This window comes from Lampris incognitus, chromosome 14 (assembly GCF_029633865.1).
Source record: "Lampris incognitus isolate fLamInc1 chromosome 14, fLamInc1.hap2, whole genome shotgun sequence".
Lineage (NCBI taxonomy): Eukaryota > Metazoa > Chordata > Actinopteri > Lampriformes > Lampridae > Lampris > Lampris incognitus.
In genome coordinates this window covers 21,800,699-21,819,981 of record NC_079224.1, presented here as the reverse complement: position 1 = coordinate 21,819,981, position 19,283 = coordinate 21,800,699, and the positions used below count along the sequence as shown (strand labels likewise).

Below are 19,283 nucleotides of genomic sequence, written 5' to 3'. Positions count from 1 at the left end.
TTGCCTTTCTGCACCAGCGGCGATGGTAACGTAAACTGGTCCATCTTCAGACGGTGGCTCACCTTTCCTTGTCTGTACGTGCTAGCTTAGCTTTTAGCTAGTAGAAAACTCCATTCTCTCTTGACTCAACTGCGGCAAAATGATGAACTGGACCGACTTCTGACACCATGTTATGTTATGACAAGTGGTAGACTTAAGTATGCACATCCTGTTACTACAAAGCCTTCTCAGAACACGAGAAGATAAGAAATATGTGATTTGGCACAGCAGTTCCTATATTAAAACTAATTCCTTTAATGTGTTATGTTTATATTTTGTAGGTGCAGCCTTAAAAATATTGCGGCACGCTGGCTCAGTGGTTAGCGCGGTCACCTCACAGCAAGAAGGTCCTGGGTTTGAGCCCCGGGGTAGTCCAATCTTGGGGGGCATCCTGGGTTGTCCTCTGTGTGGAGTTTGCATGTTCTTCCTGTGTCTGCGTGGGGTGCTCCGGTTTCCTCCCACAGTCCAAAGACATGTAGGTCAGGTGAATCGGCCGTACTAAATTGTCCCTAGGTGTGTGTGTGTGTGTGTGTGTGTGTGTGCGCGCGCACGCGCCCCCTGTGTTGGCCTCGCAGCCTGTCCAGGGTGTCTCCTTGCCTGCTGCCCAATGACTGCCTGGATAGGCTCCAGCGACCCTGAGAGCAGGATAAGTGGTTTGGCTAATGGATGAATGAATGAATCCTTAAAAATGAGGTGTGCCACACAAAACCTGGCTAAAAGATTTTGCAATACTATTACACGCTGCTGTTTCAAATGATAATGAAAACGTTCTTAACCCTCTGGTCAAATGTAGGTTCATCCTAGACCAAACTGAAAAACAGATGACCGATGCAAAGAGAATAATTGAATTGATGCACGTTCCCAAGATCTGTGTCCTTTTGTTGTGTTGGACCGGGGCCTCTCACCAAATAGATATGAAAGAGCTTTGATGCCACTGCATTTTAGCTTTTGTCATGCAACCACACGTGTGGTTGCAAGCATAGGTCTGGTTTTTATTTTTTAAACCCAGACCTCGTTAAACATTGTCAGGCATGGTTTAAATCATAAAGACAAAAGTTTGACTGATAATTTCAGTATTGAGACACTCACCACTTCGCTGAATCTTCTCGCTCAGCACAGTCCAATCAGGCAATCTTTTTTTTTATCTCTCCCCCCCCCCATTTTCTTTTTCTCCCTAATTGTATCCAGCCAATTACCCCATTCTTCCAAACCATCCCGGTCACTGCTCCACCCCCTCTGCCGATCTGGGGAGGGTTGCAGACTTTCACATTCCTCCTCCGATACGCGTGGAGTCTCCAGCTGCTTCTTTTCACCTGACAGTGAGGAATTTGCTATGGGGACGTAGCGCGTGGGAGGATCATGCTATTCCCCCCAGTTCCCCCTCCCCCCCGAACAGGCACCCTGACTGACCAGAGGAGGCGCTAGTGCAGCAACCCGGACACTTACCCACATCCGGCTCCCCACCCGCAAGCACGGCCAATTGTGTCTGTAGGGACACCCGACCAAGCCAGAGGTAACACAGGGATTTGATCCAGCGATCCCTGTGTTGGTAGGCAATGGAATAGACTGCTACGCTGCTCGGATGCTCCCAATCAGGCCATTTTTAAACCTTCAGAAACCATGATATGTCTTCATTTCGAAAACTAGAAACTCAATACAGGCACATGAATCTTCATTTATTTCTTTAATTCAGAATATTTTTAACTGGGGTAAAATTCAATCTGGAACAACATTTTGCATTTGATGCAGTACATCTCAACCATCTATCTGTAAATTTTCATACTTGTGAAAGCAGGATGTCCTATTGCCCCGTGGTCTCGTAGAAAAAAAAATCAAGGAAGAGCACGGTTGTGGCAAAGAAAATGAATGCAGAAGTGCAAAATAGTTGTTTTACCTTGATGGCGTGCGTGGTTTACAAACATTTTTTCAGTGAAACATATTAAGACATATCCAGCTGTACTGTGAGCTTCCTTTTGAAAAAAGAGATGTCATGGTTTTTGAAGGCTTAAAGGATTAACCTATTGGACTTGTGTAAAGCCCGATGAGAAGGTTCAGCAAAGGGGTAAGTTTCTCAATACTGAAGCAATTAGGGAAGTTTTTTGCCTGTACGATTATAATTGTTTTAATGCAAGTTGGGTTCAAAAATCTGCCCATTAAAGCCTTTTGTTGCATATTCATAGCATCTGCCGTGAGAAATATTAGATTTTAGGTTAGTGTATCAGAGGGTTATGACCGGTACACCTTTACTTTGTTTGTTTTTCTTTTTATTGGTTCTTTTCAGTTAAGCTCCTAATTCTGTTTTGTACTTCGTTTTACCTTAAAGCTGTGGCACAGTTGATTTCCCCTTTTAAATCCAGTTGAATGAATTAAGATGATGAGGAGGAGAAATGTATTTCAAGGGAAGCTATACTTGAATTGTGCACCGTAGCAAACATTTTAGTATATTGACACTCTGGTAAAACATTAGCGTTGAAATACCCATAAAGCACGTACTACTTGCCACAGCTTGACAAGTGCTTCGGTGCCATTTCTTTCAACATAAAAACATAGTGTGGCTGCAGCAGGCTAAGAAATGAAAACATTGGAGACTTTAAGATTGGCAAAGCATTGCCTGTTGCTGCTGTTTCATGCTGATTGGCGGACTAGCATATGGAAAAAAGTCACGTGAGTCCACAAATCCGTCGAGCTAGGTGTTTACATCAGTGGCTAGTGTTGGAGTAATTGTGTGGGGAGTGTTTTTAGTGCCAAAACATTGACCCCGTTTAAAAGTTATGTGATGTTTGATTCCCTAGGGGATAGCGATCATTGCTAGTCAAGTGCGTGCAAGGCAGGTGTTTATCCAACTGTGTATCTAGCTGTGTTTCCATTCTGAAGTGCCCCGACTGAACCTGTTTGGTAGGAAATCTAAAACGTGTCCTGGTTTGCAATACTGAAATAATGTACAGAATGACTGTCAAAGCATTTCAAAGCAGAATGTAATTCTTCTGCAAATACACATTAATGTACCCACATTAAGATTGGGTGGCAGTGGCTTAGGAGGTAGAGCGGTCAGTCCGCTATCAGAAGGCTGCTGGTTCACTCCCGGCTCCTCCTCACCTCGTGTTGAAGTGTCCTTGAATACGGCACTGAACCCTAAACTGCTTCAGAATAAACAGGTTGGTGTCTTGCATCACAGCTTCTGCTATTGGAATGTGTGATTATACAGTGTGAATGTGAGGCAAGAATTGTACGGCACTTGGAGTGCTCTGTTGAGTGCAAAAGTGCTATAAAAGTGAAGGCCCGGAGCGCCTCCATAGCCGAATGATTATAGCACATGCTACATCGTCGCAACTACTGCTGGTTTGATTCCAGCTGGTGACCTTTGTTGCATGTCATGCCGGAAGCCATACCAACATGTACCCTGGCTCTGTCAAATGACGGAAGCTAAGCAGGTATGGGCTTGGCTACTACTTGGATGGGAGACCTCCAGGGAAAAAAACTGAGTTGCTGCCGGAAGTGGTGTTGTTGGGACAACAGGGGCCACTCTTCCCTCTGGTCCTAATAAAAAAATCAACAAATATCAAAATCCCAATGCCCCAGTGCAGTGACGGGGACACTGTGTTGTAGGAGATGCCGTCTTGCAGATGAGACGTTAAACCGAGGTCCTGACTCACTGTGGTCATTAAAGAGCTCAGGGCACTTAGTGCAAAGAGTAGGGGGGTTCCCCGGGTTCCCCTGGCAAAATTCCCAACCTGGCTCTGTCCATCTGACCACCTAATTTTCCCCCCATGTAATTGGCTCAATGATTCCTCCCTCTCCACCTCAAGCTGATGTGTGGTGAGCGATCTGGTGCATAATTGCTGCCGTGCATCACCCAGGTGGGTGCTACATATTGGTGGGGGTTGAAGTGAGTTACCCCCTGAAAAGCGCTATATAAATTGTAATCCATTATTATTACTATACCCCTCTCTCTCTCCCACATCTTCTGTGTGCCTCTTCACTATCGCTATCAAATAAAGTTAAAACATGGCAAAAAAAAATCTTACAAAAAATAAAGTGAAGGCCAATTTACACATGGAACATTATCTAGTGAAGGGTCTGTTCTCTCATTTTCCAGGACATTAGTGAGGAATCCTGAAAGGAAAAGGCACCACCTGAAAATGTTTATGTGTAATGTGATGCTTCTCACAGGTCTCACGTAGCTGCTGTTCTCACCAGTGCTCCCAGCGGTCTCGGGGGTTTTAAATCCTACACTGTGTTCCAGGAGATTGAGAAAAAACTGCAAGAGGTACACCACCCTTTAATAACATGGAAGGAAATTGTTTCCCCCTTCTTGCTTTAACTCAGAGATTTTCTTGGTTTAAAAAAGTGAATTTCCTTATTTTCTTCCAGCAATGACTCCCAGGTTACTCAGGTCTTTCTATAGCCTACTGACAGATAGATCCACAGAATACACATGAAGATGGGTAGCTTTTCAGAAGATATTGATAGTGATTAGATAGAAGCAGATATTCCAACTCCATTAAAATCAAACCCCATTTTTTGAATTTAGTTTCAAAGGATGTGGACAGTTTTGCAATTGTACTGGCAAGGGGAGCGAGTAGAATAAAGAGATGTACATAATAATGACGTTAAAGGCACCAGTGATGTGCAGCTAGGAAAACAGGAGAAAACAGTCATCACAGCATAGTAATTTACTACTATACCTACCTTGTTTGCAGCATTCCCCCATCCTCGGCTTATTTTGACAAAATTCCTATATCCTGGATATCTTGTATCCAGTGGTTCACGCTATCTGCATCCTAGATAATGGGTCTTGATGATGATTTTCAGATCAAGGCATGTGGTTCACCTAAAAGCTTTTACCCGATCAGAGGCTCTTTACCAAGAAGACCTTTCCTTTAGGTTGTGAAAATGGTAACAGTCCCTTGATTTTTTTATTTCATTTATTTATATATGGCGGCACGATGGTGCAGTGGTTAGCATGTTCGCCTCACAGCAAGAAGGTCCTGGGTTTGAGCCCCAGGGCTGGCCAACGTTGGGGGTTGTCCCGGGTCATCCTCTGTGTGGAGTTTGCTTGTTCTCCCTGTGTCTGCGTGGGTTTCCTCTGGGTGCCCCGGTTTCCTCCCACAGTCCAAAGACATGTAGGTTAGGTGAATCAGCCATACCAAATTGTCCCTGTGTGTGTGTGTGTGTGTGTGTGTGTGTGTGTGTGTGTGTGTGTGTGTGTGTGTGTGTGTGTGTGTGTGTGTGTGTGGATGTGGACCCTGTCATGGCCTGGCAGCCTGTCCAGGGTGTCTCCCCGCCTGCTGCCCAATGACTGCTGGGATAGGCTCTAGCATCCCCGCGACCCTGAGAGCAGGATAAGCAGTTTGGATAATGGATGGATGGATTATTTATATATTATTGCTTTGTTGCAGACCTTAGACTTATCAATGGAGATGTATGGGGAAAAGCAGAATTTGATGAGTTTTCTCCACACTGCTGTGACAAGCTGTTTGAACAGCTGGTTCTGTCTAAATGAATGACAGTGTTTGCTGTGGTAGGAGACGGTTCTTTGAACGGGAGGCATGAATTAATTTCTTCATATATGGACTACTGCAGGTCGCCAACTACTTTGTGAAACAGGCCTTCTTCGTAATTTTTCCTTTTCTGTTTACCACTACTACACCGAGTAGAAGATATTAGATGGCAAGCACAATGCAACTTATAACTATATATCACGTGCTATTCTTATTATCAGTCATAAACCTAGAGGTTCCCCTGACTGTTGATATGGTAAATGGACTTATAACATGCCTTGTAAAATTTTGTTGATATTTATTTTTTTTCCGTCTGTGGGGGTTAATTTTCCTGATGTGTGGCTTTCCAGGAGGAAGCTACAGCTAAATTAATCAAAAGCAAACATCTTTATTAATCATTATGATTTATTTAAACCAAGTTGATTATGATGATCATATCTTGTGAGTTTGTAAGCCTGTACTGAGATTTGGTCGTGTTTATCAAAATTTTGAGGGCAAATTAACATAAGCAGTGTAGGCATCAGTGCAAATAAACCAGGGCTACATTCCAAGGAGCCTCCCCAGACACCTCATCTCTTGTCGTCTCCTCTGCAGGAAGGAGAGCAGTTGGTCAAGAAGATTGGTGGGGTGTTTGCTTTTAAGGTGAAAGATGGACCAGATGGGAAAGAGGGGCTTTGGATTGTGGATGTGAAAAATGGCAAAGGTGCTGTTACCAATGATCCAGGTATGTGGCTAAACTGAGATGTTCAGCAGTGTGTTGACGACCAGCAGCATGAGTGATTGAATTGATGTTGGCGTCTTTCGACAGGAATCACACACACACACACACACACACACACACACACACACACACACACATACATATATATATAAATAAAACTTTGTTAAAAGAAACACAATGGTAGGGAGAGTGCTCAACAAATAAGGAGCAAAATAATCCAGTGAGTCAAGTAAATTCTATGAGACAGTACAAGCCTGTTTCATGCCATAAGCTGATGATTGCTTATGGCATGAAACAGGCTTGTACTGTCTCATAAGGAATTTACTTGACTCACTATATATATATATATATATATATATATATATATACACACACACACACACACACACACACACACACACACACACACATTTGCTTGCTGGTTGTCCATCGTGTCCGATGATGACCATCTTCTCCTATTTGTGGGTCCTTTGGTGGCTGAATAGTCCCATCCTGGATATGTACACTACCGTTCAAAAGTTTGGGATCACCCAAACAATTTTGTGTTTTCCATGAAAAGTCACACTTATTCACCACCATATGTTGTGAAATGAATAGAAAATAGAGTCAAGACATTGACAAGGTTGGAAATAATGATTTGTATTTGAAATAAGATTTTTTTTACATCAAACTTTGCTTTCGTCAAAGAATCCTCCATTTGCAGCAATTACAGCATTGCAGACCTTTGGCATTCTAGCTGTTAATTTGTTGAGGTAATCTGGAGAAATTGCACCCCACGCTTCCAGAAGCAGCTCCCACAAGTTGGATTGGTTGGATGGGCACTTCTTTGAGCAGATTGAGTTTCTGGAGCATCACATTTGTGGGGTCAATTAAACGCTCAAAATGGCCAGAAAAAGAGAACTTTCATCTGAAACTCGACAGTCTATTCTTGTTCTTAGAAATGAAGGCTATTCCATGCGAGAAATTGCTAAGAAATTGAAGATTTCCTACACCGGTGTGTACTACTCCCTTCAGAGGACAGCACAAACAGGCTCTAACCAGAGTAGAAAAAGAAGTGGGAGGCCGCGTTGCACAACTGAGCAAGAAGATAAGTACATTAGAGTCTCTAGTTTGAGAAACAGACGCCTCACAGGTCCCCAACTGGCATCTTCATTAAATAGTACCTGTTAGAGCCTGTTTGTGCTGTCCTCTGAAGGGAGTAGTACACACCGGTGTAGGAAATCTTCAATTTCTTAGCAATTTCTCGCATGGAATAGCCTTCATTTCTAAGAACAAGAATAGACTGTCGAGTTTCAGATGAAAGTTCTCTTTTTCTGGCCATTTTGAGCGTTTAATTGACCCCACAAATGTGATGCTCCAGAAACTCAATCTGCTCAAAGAAGTGCCCATCCAACCAATCCAACTTGTGGGAGCTGCTTCTGGAAGCGTGGGGTGCAATTTCTCCAGATTACCTCAACAAATTAACAGCTAGAATGCCAAAGGTCTGCAATGCTGTAATTGCTGCAAATGGAGGATTCTTTGACGAAAGCAAAGTTTGATGTAAAAAAAATCTTATTTCAAATACAAATCATTATTTCTAACCTTGTCAATGTCTTGACTCTATTTTCTATTCATTTCACAACATATGGTGGTGAATAAGTGTGACTTTTCATGGAAAACACAAAATTGTTTGGGTGATCCCAAACTTTTGAACGGTAGTGTACACTCACCGGCTACTTTATTAGTGGCCGGTGAGTTAACTGCTCGTTAATGCAAATTTTTAATCAGCCAATCACATGGCAGCAACTCGATGCATTTAGGCATGTAGACAGGGTCAAGACGATCTGCTGCAGTTCAAACCGAGCATCAGAATGGGGAAGAAAGGTGATTTAAGTGACTTTGAACGTGGCATGGTTGTTGGTGCCAGACGGGCTGGTCTGAGTATTTCAGAAACTGCTGATCTACTGGGATTTTCACGCACAACCATCTCTAGGGTTTACAGAGAATGGTCCGAAAAAGAGAAAATATCCAGTGAGCGGCAGTTCTGTGGGCGAAAATGCCTTGTTGATGCCAGAGGTCAGAGGAGAATGGCCAGACTGGTTCGAGATGACAGAAAGGCAACAGTAACTCAAATAACCACTCATTACAACCGAGGTATGCAGAAGAGCATCTCTGAACGCACAACATGTCGAACCTTGAGGCAGATGGGCTACAGCGGCAGAAGACCACACCGGGTGCCACTCCTGTCAGCTAAGAACAGGAAACAGGCTACAATTTGCACAGGCTCACCAAAATTGGACAATAGAAGATTGGAAAAACGTTGCCTGGTCTGATGAGTCTCGATTTCTGCTGCGACATTCGGATGGTAGGGTCAGAATTTGGCGTTAACAACATGAAAGCATGGATCCATCCTGCCTTGTATCAACGGTTCAGGCTGGTGGTGGTGGTGTAATGGTGTGAGGGATATTTTCTTGGCACACTTTGGGCCCCTTAGTACCAATTGAGCATCGTGTCAACGCCACAGCCTACCTGAGTATTGTTGCTGACCATGTCCATCCCTTTATGACCACAGTGTTCCCATCTTCTGATGGCTACTTCCAGCAGGATAACGCGCCATGTCATAAAGCTCGAATCATCTCAGACTGGTTTCTTGAACATGACAATGAGTTCACTGTACTCAAATGGCCTCCACAGTCACCAGATCTCAATCCAATAGAGCACCTTTGGGATGTGGTGGACCGGGAGATTCGCATCATGGATGTGCAGCCGACAAATCTGCAGCAACTGCGTGATGCTATCATGTCAATATGGACCAAACTCTCTGAGGAATGTTTCCAGTACCTTGTTGAATCTATGCCACGAAGGATTAAGGCAGTTCTGAAGGCAAAAGGGGGTCCAACCCGGTACTAGCAAGGTGTACCTAATAAAGTGGCCAGTGAGTGTATATACACACACACACACAGAGGACATAATGCCCATACTTTCCCTTTGAGATTAAATGAAAGTGGTTGGAGAATGTGGACTAGTTGATTTATAGTAGCAGATGAAGATGGGATGTGCTGTGTGCCAGTTATTCTGTTGACACACAAAGTTTTTTTGGCTTATTTTTACAGTAAAATAAAAATCCTCAGAAATGCATGTAAATAAATTTGAAGGTTATGCTGTTTTTTTTTGGGTGACATTTTAAGATTGTCTCAATCAGTAAATATACAGTGGCTCAAGAAAGTATTCAGACCCCTTCCCTTTTTGGACACTTTCTTGTGTTGTAGATTTAATTTTAAATAGAAAAAAATTGCCGTTTTTGCCCATCAACCTACATTCAATAACCCATAATGACAAAGTATTCAGACCATTTGTTGTGGCACTCCAAATTGTGGTTAGGTGAATTCTGTTTGCTTTGAGATGTGTCTACAACATGATTGGAGTCCACCTGTGGCAAATTGAAATGATTGGCTGTAGTTTGGAAAGGCACATACCTGTGTATTTAAGGTCCCACAATTCACACTGCATGTCAGGTGAATTGTGGGACCAAGCTGGAGGGAGCACCAAGTCATGTGTTCCCTCCGGCTTGGTCAGGCATCCCTACAGACACAATTGGCCATGTCTGCGGGTGGGAAGCATGATCCTCCCACGCGCTATATCCCCCTTGCGAAACTCCTCACTGTCAGGTGAAAAGAAGCGGCTGGCAACTCCACGTGTATCGTGTGGTAGTCTGCAGCCCTACCCGGATCGGCAGAGGGGGTGGAGCAGCAACCGGGACGGCTCAGAAGAGTTGGGTAATTGGCCAAGTACAGTTGGGGAGAAAAAGAGGGGGAAAATCCAAAAAGAAAAAAAACCCAAGCCATGAAGTACAAGGAACTTAATGTAGACTGCTATAAAACTGTGGTGAGGCATAGATCAGGGCAAGGGTATATAAGCAATTCTAAAGCTTTGAGTGTTCCCAGGAGCTAATGAAATGGATGAAGTTTGGAATCACCAGGACTCTTCCTAGAGTAGGCCATCCAGCAAAGCTGAGTAACTAGGCAAGAAGGGCTTTGATCAGGGAGGTGACCAAGAACCTAATGGTCACTCTTAACAGAGCTTTTGAAGTCCTCTGCTGAGATGGGAGAACCTGCCAGGAAAGCCAACCATCTCAGCAGCACTCCCATCAATCAGGCCTTGATGGTAGAGTAGCAGAAGCCACTCTTGAGTGGAAGGCATATGACAGCCCACTTGGAGTTTTGCAAATAGCTTTTAAAGGACTCTGAGAGCAAGAGGCGAAACATTCTCTGGTCTGATGAGACAAAAATTGAACTCTTTTGGCAGAACTCCAAGCACTATGTCTGGCGAACATCAGGTACTGCTCATCACCTAGCTAATACCATCCCTACGGTGAAGCATGGTGCTGGCAGCGTCATGGTATGGGGGTGTTCTTCAGAGGCAGGGATAGGGAGACTGGTCAGAATTGAGGGAAGGATGAATGCAGTCAAATACAGAGAGGTCCTTGAAGAAAACCTGCTCTAGAGTGCGCGTGACCTCAGACGGTTCACCTTTCAGAATGACAATGACCCGAAGCATACAGCCAAGACAATGCAGGAGTGGCTTCGGTCTCTGACTGTCCTTAAAGCCCAGACTTAAACCCCATAGAACATCTGTTGAGAGACATGAATTTGGCAGTTCACAGATGCTTCCCATCCAATCTGACGGTGCTTGAGAGGATCTGCCAGGAAGAATGGGATAAACTGCCCAAATCCAGGTGTGCAAAGCTTGTAGAGACTTACACAAGAAGACTTGAAACTGTAATTGCTGCCAAAGAGGCTTCTACAAAGTACTGAATGAGGGGTCTGAATATTTATATAAATGAGAGATTTCAGTTTTTGATTTTTAATAAATGTGCAAAAATTTCTAAAAACATGTTTTCACTTTGTCGTTATGGTTTATTGAGTGTAGATTGATGAGTATAAATGCAATTTTACCATTTAAAATTAAATCTAGAACAAAAAAAAGTACAAAAAGTGAAGGTCTGAATACTTTCTGAAGCCACTATGGAGACGACAGTGGCTCAGAGGTAGAACAGGTCGTCTAGTTACTGGAGGGTTGCTGGTTCAGTCCTTGGCTGTTCCTTGCAAAACTTTTGGTGTCCTTGAGCAAGACACGTAACTGCTCTTGATGTGCTGCTTGTTACCTTGCATGGTTGGCACCACCGTCAGTGTACGAGTGTGGGTGAATGTGAGGCATTCATTGATTTTAAAACACTTTAAATGGCTGTTGCAGCTGGAAAAGTGCTATATAAATGCAATCCATTTACCATTTGGATTCAAGGTTTTTGTTTTTTTTTTCCTTAATGGACTCCTCACTGATGTCACATTTAGAGAGTGGAGTGCTTCCCATAGTGGCCATTTAAGTGTATGAACTCACAGCATGAATTCATGATGAAATTCAGGCGAATGGAATTACCTTCAGTTTAGGGCATTGCAAATATTTGTTTGCGAGTGTGGTCTGAAAGGTATATAAAAAAAAAAGAAAGGTACAAAAAAAGAAGGCACTCCGCAGTTTTTTAAAGCATTGCTATTTGTTTTTCTGTTATTTTTTCAATTCTGGACAGCACTTTAGCTATTTGTTTTTAGTTTTTTTTTTAATGTATGTGCTTTCTATATAATTTGACAGAACATTTTTTCCCCTTTTAGATAAAAAGGCAGATTGTACCTTTGCCATGGGTGATGAGGACCTCTTGGCTTTGATGACAGGAAAAATTAACCCACAGACGGTGCGTATACCACAGAATCTTCTCAAATTTCCCACTATACACGTGAGCTTTTCCAACACATTTAAGTCCCACTATGTACCTTTTTGCTCAGTATCAACTTTTGCCGAAAGTGATAAATGCATTCAACATTGATGCATAATTTATTAAAAACCACAATTTCTAGCCATATTGTTTCTCTTTGTAAAATTTCAAGGGATTGTTAATGCTGTTAATAATAGTGCCGTGCTTACTATTTGGCTAATGTTGACCACAATAAGAAAAAATGAAAATAATAGCTAATGTAGTTAAGCTAATGTAATAAATAAAATAGCAGCTAATGTAATGTAAAAATGAAAATAAATAATGTACTCTATTAAAAGAATAAAAGATATAATTTCTGATTCTGTCCACTCAAAAAGCAGCCATCTCAACATCTGTTCACGTGTCTTGCTGCTCCTTCATGTGCCTCCATGGCACCGAAACAATATCAATATTTCTTCTAATTTTATTCCATTGGGTATCACTTCTTTTTTCACCCATTGTCCTTCTTTAAATACTTTCCTTTAAGTTTCTTCTGAAGGCTGAGACTCTGGATCTCTATCTGCCGGTGTTTCATGTACCAAAACAACACCTGCTAAAAGCTCATAGTGTTCTTTCACTTTTTGAGGAAAAATTATTGCAGAGGTATTGCACTTTACTGATATGTAAAATAAATCTTTTCTTGTGCACCAACAAGATTGACAAAAATAAAAAAGGGCAAAATGCTGGTTGCACCTGACGAGAAAGTCTGGCATAGGACCAGAGGTAAAAATGGGCTAAACTGCTGAGTGTAATAGATTGCTAACAGGTGGATTTTTTTCAACCATACACTTTGTATGGGTGAAAAAACCAATCTGTACTAGTTATACCCATACTATTTGGAAAGTGAACCATCATATGTTTTTGTAGACATAATTATCAGGGTGGGCGGCACGGTGGTGCAGTGGTTAGCGCGGTTGCCTCACAGCAAGAAGGTCCTGGGTTCGAGTCCCGGGGTAGTCCAACCTTGGTGGGTCATCCCGGGTCGTCCTCTGTGTGGAGTTTGCATGTTCTCCCTGTGTCTGTGCGGGTTTCCTCTGGGGGCTCCAGTTTCCTCCCACAGTCCAAAGACATGTAAGTCAGGTGAACCGGCTGTACTAAATTGTCCCTAAGTGTGTGTGTGTGTGTGTGTGTGTGTGCGTGTGCGTGTGTGTGTGTGTGTGTGTGTGTGTGCGTGTGTGTGTGGGCGGTCCCTGTTATGGCCTGGCGGCCTGTCTAGGGTGTTTCCCCGCCTGCCACCCAATGGCTGCTGGAATAGGCTCCAGCATCCCCACGACCCTGAGAGCAGGATAAGCGGTTCTGATAATGGATGGATGGAAATTATTAGGGTAAATGTGACTATTGAAAGTGACAGTTAAAAGTGTAATTAAAAGAAAAAAAAGGCAGCACATACACTGATCACCTTAAATGTACTGTTTCCTGAACCGGCTGCTTGATTTTGTACATATGACCCGTGTACCTGTGTATCTTGTACATTTCAGCTTTCAAGCTTTGTAGTATCCCAGGATGCAGCACCACAGTGAATCTGATTCAGAACATACTATTCCACTCTTGATTCTTATCAAACTTGAAAATGATTTGTTAAAATGATTCATTGATTCGTTTTTCCCACCAACACTTGCAAACCCCTTGCAGACTTTTCAGACCAATTCAGCAAATTAATTTCTCAAAAGCAACTTGAGACAAAACTAGCGTTTTCTTACCTTTGGGAGAGTGTTTGTGTTGACACCTTTACATTTTAATGACAAAGTGATGTAGCAGTTCCAAACCTTTTTTTTTTTAGGGGGGGGGGGGCTTTTTTCCCCCAATTGTATCCGTCCAATTACTCCAGTCTTCTGAGCCATCCCGGTCACTGTTCCACCCCCGCTGCTCTGGAGACTACCACATGCCTCCTCCGATACATGTGGAGTTGCCAGCTGCGTCTTTTCACCTGACAGTGAGGAGTTTCACCAGGGGGACATAGCACGTGGGAGAATCACGCTATTCCCTCCAGTTCCCCCTCCCCCTCGAATGGGCGCCCCGACCGACCAGAGGAGGCGCTAGTGCGGCTTCTCACCCGCAGACATGGCCAATTGTATCTGTAGGGATGCCCGACCAATCCGGAGCAGTTCCAAACCTAAGCCGTTCCATGCTTAACCTTTCCAACTGCGCTAGTGATTATCAGGTGTACCGAGAGGGGGTTGTCATGAGTTTAATTGCACATTACTCACACTGATCAGCCTCAGTGAAAAAGCTGTGGTCCAGGCTGCAGGAACTGATCAACCTCTCTAAATGTTGGTTAAAAGAGATTATTATATTTATATGATAATAATAAGAGATATATTTATATGGCAAAAAATAAGATAAGAGGAAAAAGAAATGACTAATTCAATATATATTATATTAATAGGTTAGAAGTTAGTATAATAACCTAGACTGGTGTCTGGTGTTTTAAATTTGTTGGCTAATGTCTTTGTCAGTAATTTTGGTTTCATCTTTTGTCTCCCTGACATGAATGCCTGATTGAATATAGTCCTTTTAAATGCAAAAACTAGCTTATAATTATGGTTTCTAGCTTATGTAAATATAGGCAAGGGTTTTTTGCTATTATTTCCATGTTCTCTTTCTGTCACTGTCACCTGTTCTCTGTTATGTAATGTTATATGCAGATTAGTATGTGAATTAGTTGATGGCGTCATGAAGTGAGTTCTTGCAACTTTTTGGTCAGCCAACAGCAACTTTCCTTACAGAAACATTTGCGACACTACCTGCAACTCTTGAGTGAAGTACTGCTCACATATTAAAATTAAGGCCATTTTGGGCATCCGATCCGGGTAGTGTAGCGATCTATTCTGTTGCCTACCAACACTGGAATTGCCAGATCGAATCCCCATGTTACCTCCAGCTTAGTCGGGTATCCCTACAGACTCAATTGGCCGTGTCTGTGGGTGAGAAACCGGATGTGGGCAAGCAAGCAAGCAAATTTTTATTTATATAGCACTTTTAAAAACATACAGTTACAAAGTGCTTTACACTCAATACACAAAATACGAATACATAAACATGTATCCTGGTTGCTGCACTAGCACCTCCTCTGGTCGGTCAGGGCGCCTGTTTGGGGAGGAGGGGGAACTGGGGGGGTATAGCATGATCCTCCCACGTGCTACATCCTCCGAACGAAACTCTTCACTGTGAGGTGAAAAGAAGTGGCTGGTGACTCCACATGTATCGGAGGAGGCATGTGGTAGTCTGCAGCCCTCTCCGGATCAGCAGAGGGGGTGGAGCAGCAACCGGGACAGCTTGGAAGAGTGGGGTAATTGGCCAGATACAACTGGGGAGAAACAGGGAGAAAAAAATCCCCTCAAAAAAAGAAAAGAAAAATTAAGGTAATTTCCTCTGGAGACCTATCAAAGAAACATCTAATAAGACTTGAGGTGAGTGCTTGGATAGCGCATGAAGAATAGGTGTTGAGTGCTTGGGAGGAGATGCTCCAGTTGAGAGAAAGTTTCATGACAAAAGAAATCCTTCATCTGTTTTGTCTTTATTCACATTGTGAAAATGAACATTGATATTGATTTATTTCTGTTCATTTGTTTTTGTTTCTCCTCTCTGCTTTGACAAAGTAGATCTATCTTTAATTTCCTCGCTGGTCCCACTCCTCCTTCATCTTCATTGGTTTGCGGAATGAGCAGTGACATTGATGAGATGTGTAATTAGCAAAATTGGAACTGGTTTCAGCTTTGGAAGTAGGTGAAACACTATAGCACTAAGCTTAAAAAAGTAGTTGGAGGGTTTGAAAGTGCTTAAAATGCAACCTTTCCATAGGAAACGATAAAAAAATCAGAATACTTTTTTTTCAGGTTTGCTGTGTACCAACTGCTTAAGTCACAAATTCATGAAGTCCTTACTTGCTTGGACTCATAACAGTAGTGGTTTGCATCAGTAAGATAATAAATAAAAAGGACAGTGTGTCTTCTTGTTGTGCTATTCAATAATGAGATTTGATTATCAAATATAATTGTCTGCTGAGTTTTGGGTTCTGGTCTAATTTCCAAAGGTACAGTCTGACATTGTCATTTGCTATGTGAGGTAAGTAAATCACGTGCCTGAATTTCAACAGTCGGTTGAAAATGCCACCTAATTTCATCGTTTGGTGTCATAGAAATTTCTGCTCAACCTACTTTTTCCTTAGACTCTAACACTATGTTGTCTGCTACCCTACGATGGATTCCTCTGTGAAAATGACACTGAAACATGGTCAGGCGTTGCCCCTTTACGTCACATAACAGCACTGTTTGTCAAATGACAAGCTACCCCATCTGGAGTCAGTGCCATGAACTGTTACATGTTCCAGTTCCCAGGTCTCTTATTTATCCTGCAACTGACCCTTTAAACCACCCTGACTCTGTTGTTCTTGGCAGGGATAAGAACCCACATGCTGCACTGCCAGTGAAATAACATTGTTTAATAATTAATTAATTAAATAAACAAACAAACATCTTCATTAGAATATTTCTCAAAAGATTTCCTTATTTTGTTGATCTTTGATTTTATTGTTTCAAAAGTCAGATTCTCAGTTCACCAAAAGTCCTGACTGTGCTTCATCTTGTCTCGCCTTTTGTGGTTTCAGGCATTTTTCCAGGGCAAACTTAAGATCACCGGCAACATGGGCATGGCTATGAAGCTTCAAAACCTCCAGATGACACCGGGCAAGGCAAAGCTGTGAAACCTTGGAGCGTGTTGGATACATTTCCTGCCATGGAAGTCTCTTTTAACCGCTGTGCCATCCATCTCATTCTACTCCCTGCTGATTTAAATTAATTTGTTATTCGTAACTGTCTAGATTTTTTTTTTGTCTTTTGAGTAACTGGTCTGAGGAGAATTTGTTTAATAGTAACCTCTCTGAATACTTAACTCGTGGTTTCCATCATGACTTTGGGCAACTTTAAATTCCAGTTCAGGATCCTGCTTTGATAACAGAAAGCAGCGCATGCAGCATGATTGTGGAGACATGCATCTTTGGAAGTGGGCCCATCATCTTTAAGACTGGCCTAATCTTGATGTGACCACTGGCACTAACAGATAGTCCTTTTGACAGTGTGTTTTGTTGCTGGCTCCTGTCGAAGAGGGTTGTATACAAATCCAGCACAAATTTATCAGAACGTTTCAGATAAGAATCCTGAGATGGTGTTGTAACTTGATACCTACTCGTGAGCTAATGGTTACACGTGGAAATGTGCCTCTGATTTATTTGTCTTTGAAATAAGATCTGTGATTACCGTCAGCGTCACTGACTTTTTTTTGGATAAAATTTGAAACAAAGTACCTTTCAATGATGAGAATGCTTTGATTTTACACAATAAAACCTTCATAGCCAATAAAAAAACCCCCACTAGGTTCCTAAATTCCCTTATATACCCTATCCCATCATAATACTTTAAACACAGTGCAATAGATGCCTACATTATTAGGTCAACCACAACTTTGTGATTTTAATGTGAACACTGATTTCATTTTAGAAGCACAGTATGGCTCAAGTTAAGTCTTGGTTCAGCATCGAGCTAAATGAAGTATATCTCAAGGAGTGTTGGGGTGTGTTGTGCTGCTATGTGGTTAGTGTGTATGCGGTTGCAGGTGTAGGCTGGCCGTGCTAATGTAAACCCACTGAACTCCGAAATGAATGGTTGAAAAGCAACCGAAGGGCATCATTTGTATTTTACAAGGACAGGGCAACACCACCGCCACCACAGAACATCCATTTTATTTTAGTGTCAAGAAGGTCTATGGTCTTGAGCTGAAAGACTATAACACAAGAGGCAACATACTCCGCTTCATTCAGATGTGTAAATCCTCCCTTATTTGCTGTTACCTTGCAGCAAAAAAACTTGAGGTTACTGATGTAACCCTCGGTTCTTAGAGCGGCACGAGTGAGTGTCTCACACTGGGAGACGCCTACAGCGTGTCCTCATCAGAAACTCCTATTGCATTCTGCCAGCCAGGATTGGCTGGAATTAAGCGTGTTAGTGTCAGGGAGAGTGGAGACCCTCCCCCTATAAAAGGGCTCGACATCACACTGCCAGTCATTCAAAAATACTCACCTCTTCCTCGCTACAAATGAGCAAGGAGGGTGGTCTGTTGAGACACTCACTCATGGTACTCAGAGAACGGGGGTTCAATCAGTAACGTAAAGCTCTCTTTCATAGTTTGATGTCTCACATTGGGAAATGCTGACTCCTGGATTGTTGGGCAGATGCTATCGATGGACCAGCTGTCCCGAAATGAACGTTACTGAGGCTTAGCCACACTTAGCACCGAATGAGCTAATAGAGGAGTGGTAACATAGAGCCTGTAGAACCCGGTGAAGGTGTGTGGGGAGGCCCAACTTGCAGGAGTGCAAATCTCTTGAATGGAGATCTCTCTGAAAAGGGCCCATGGGGTGGTCAGACCCCTGGTAGAATATGCATGCATCCCCTCTGGTGGCTGCGAATCCTTAGAGTTATAAGGTCTAAGGTCAGTTTTATGGTGAGGCCAGTTCCCTTCCTGATGGAGAGACTTTCTGCCACGGGCCCTTTGGGGCCGATGCCCTCTGTGAGGCCTGAGGGGCTGATTGAGGTTTGGACAGCCTGAGGATTTTGAAAGTGCGAGATGGCCGTGCCACAGCCTGGGTGAAGGATTGGTGATGGGCCGGAGGGGCGGCATCAGGTAATATTTCTTCACAGACAGGGCTTCATCCACCCACTTTCTCTCCTCACACCTCTTTTGCATCGATGTGACCGCTGTACTGAAGAGACCCTGGGGTATTATGGGGTTGTTGAAGAGGTTCTTTTTCTCTTTGGTCGACATTGTTGTGAGGTTCAGCCAATGTGCTCTCTCCTGCAAGACTATCAGCCCTATGGTTATACCTTGCAAATGGATCGCCACCTTGTGAGGTGGAGTCAGTGATCAGTGATGGTACGTGCCTCTTCCCATAACGCTGAGTCAGGCAAAGCCATTATCTCCTCCTCCAGCTCGGCTTGGTATGCCATCAGAAAGGAAGTAGCATTAAGGGCCCAGACGACCAGTGCAGCTGCCTTGTGTGCCTTATCTGCCAGGTTGGATGGGAACTGGTTGACTCTGGATGGGAGTATGATGACGGATGTTTTTGGATGGTGAGTCGCCACCATGGGCTCCACCGGGGGCATGTTGCGGAGACTGTGGCTCTTCATTCCTTCACAGTCAAGGATGGAGCTGCCTGCCACAGGCTGCTTCTCTCTGTATGGTT

General features: G+C 43.1%; 1 protein-coding gene across 1 annotated transcript in view; it reads left to right on the top strand.

The window, feature by feature from the left end:
• scp2a (sterol carrier protein 2a) overlaps positions 1-17,301 on the top strand; it is a 34,684-nt gene extending 17,383 nt beyond the window's left edge. The window contains exons 13-16 of the mRNA XM_056292995.1: positions 4,210-4,306; positions 6,135-6,264; positions 11,907-11,986; positions 16,653-17,301. Of these exons, the coding sequence (XP_056148970.1) occupies positions 4,210-4,306; positions 6,135-6,264; positions 11,907-11,986; positions 16,653-16,748 (403 nt within the window). The 3' untranslated portion in view covers positions 16,749-17,301. The remainder of the gene's footprint in view (positions 1-4,209; positions 4,307-6,134; positions 6,265-11,906; positions 11,987-16,652) is intronic.
• Positions 17,302-19,283: the final 1,982 nt, after the last annotated feature.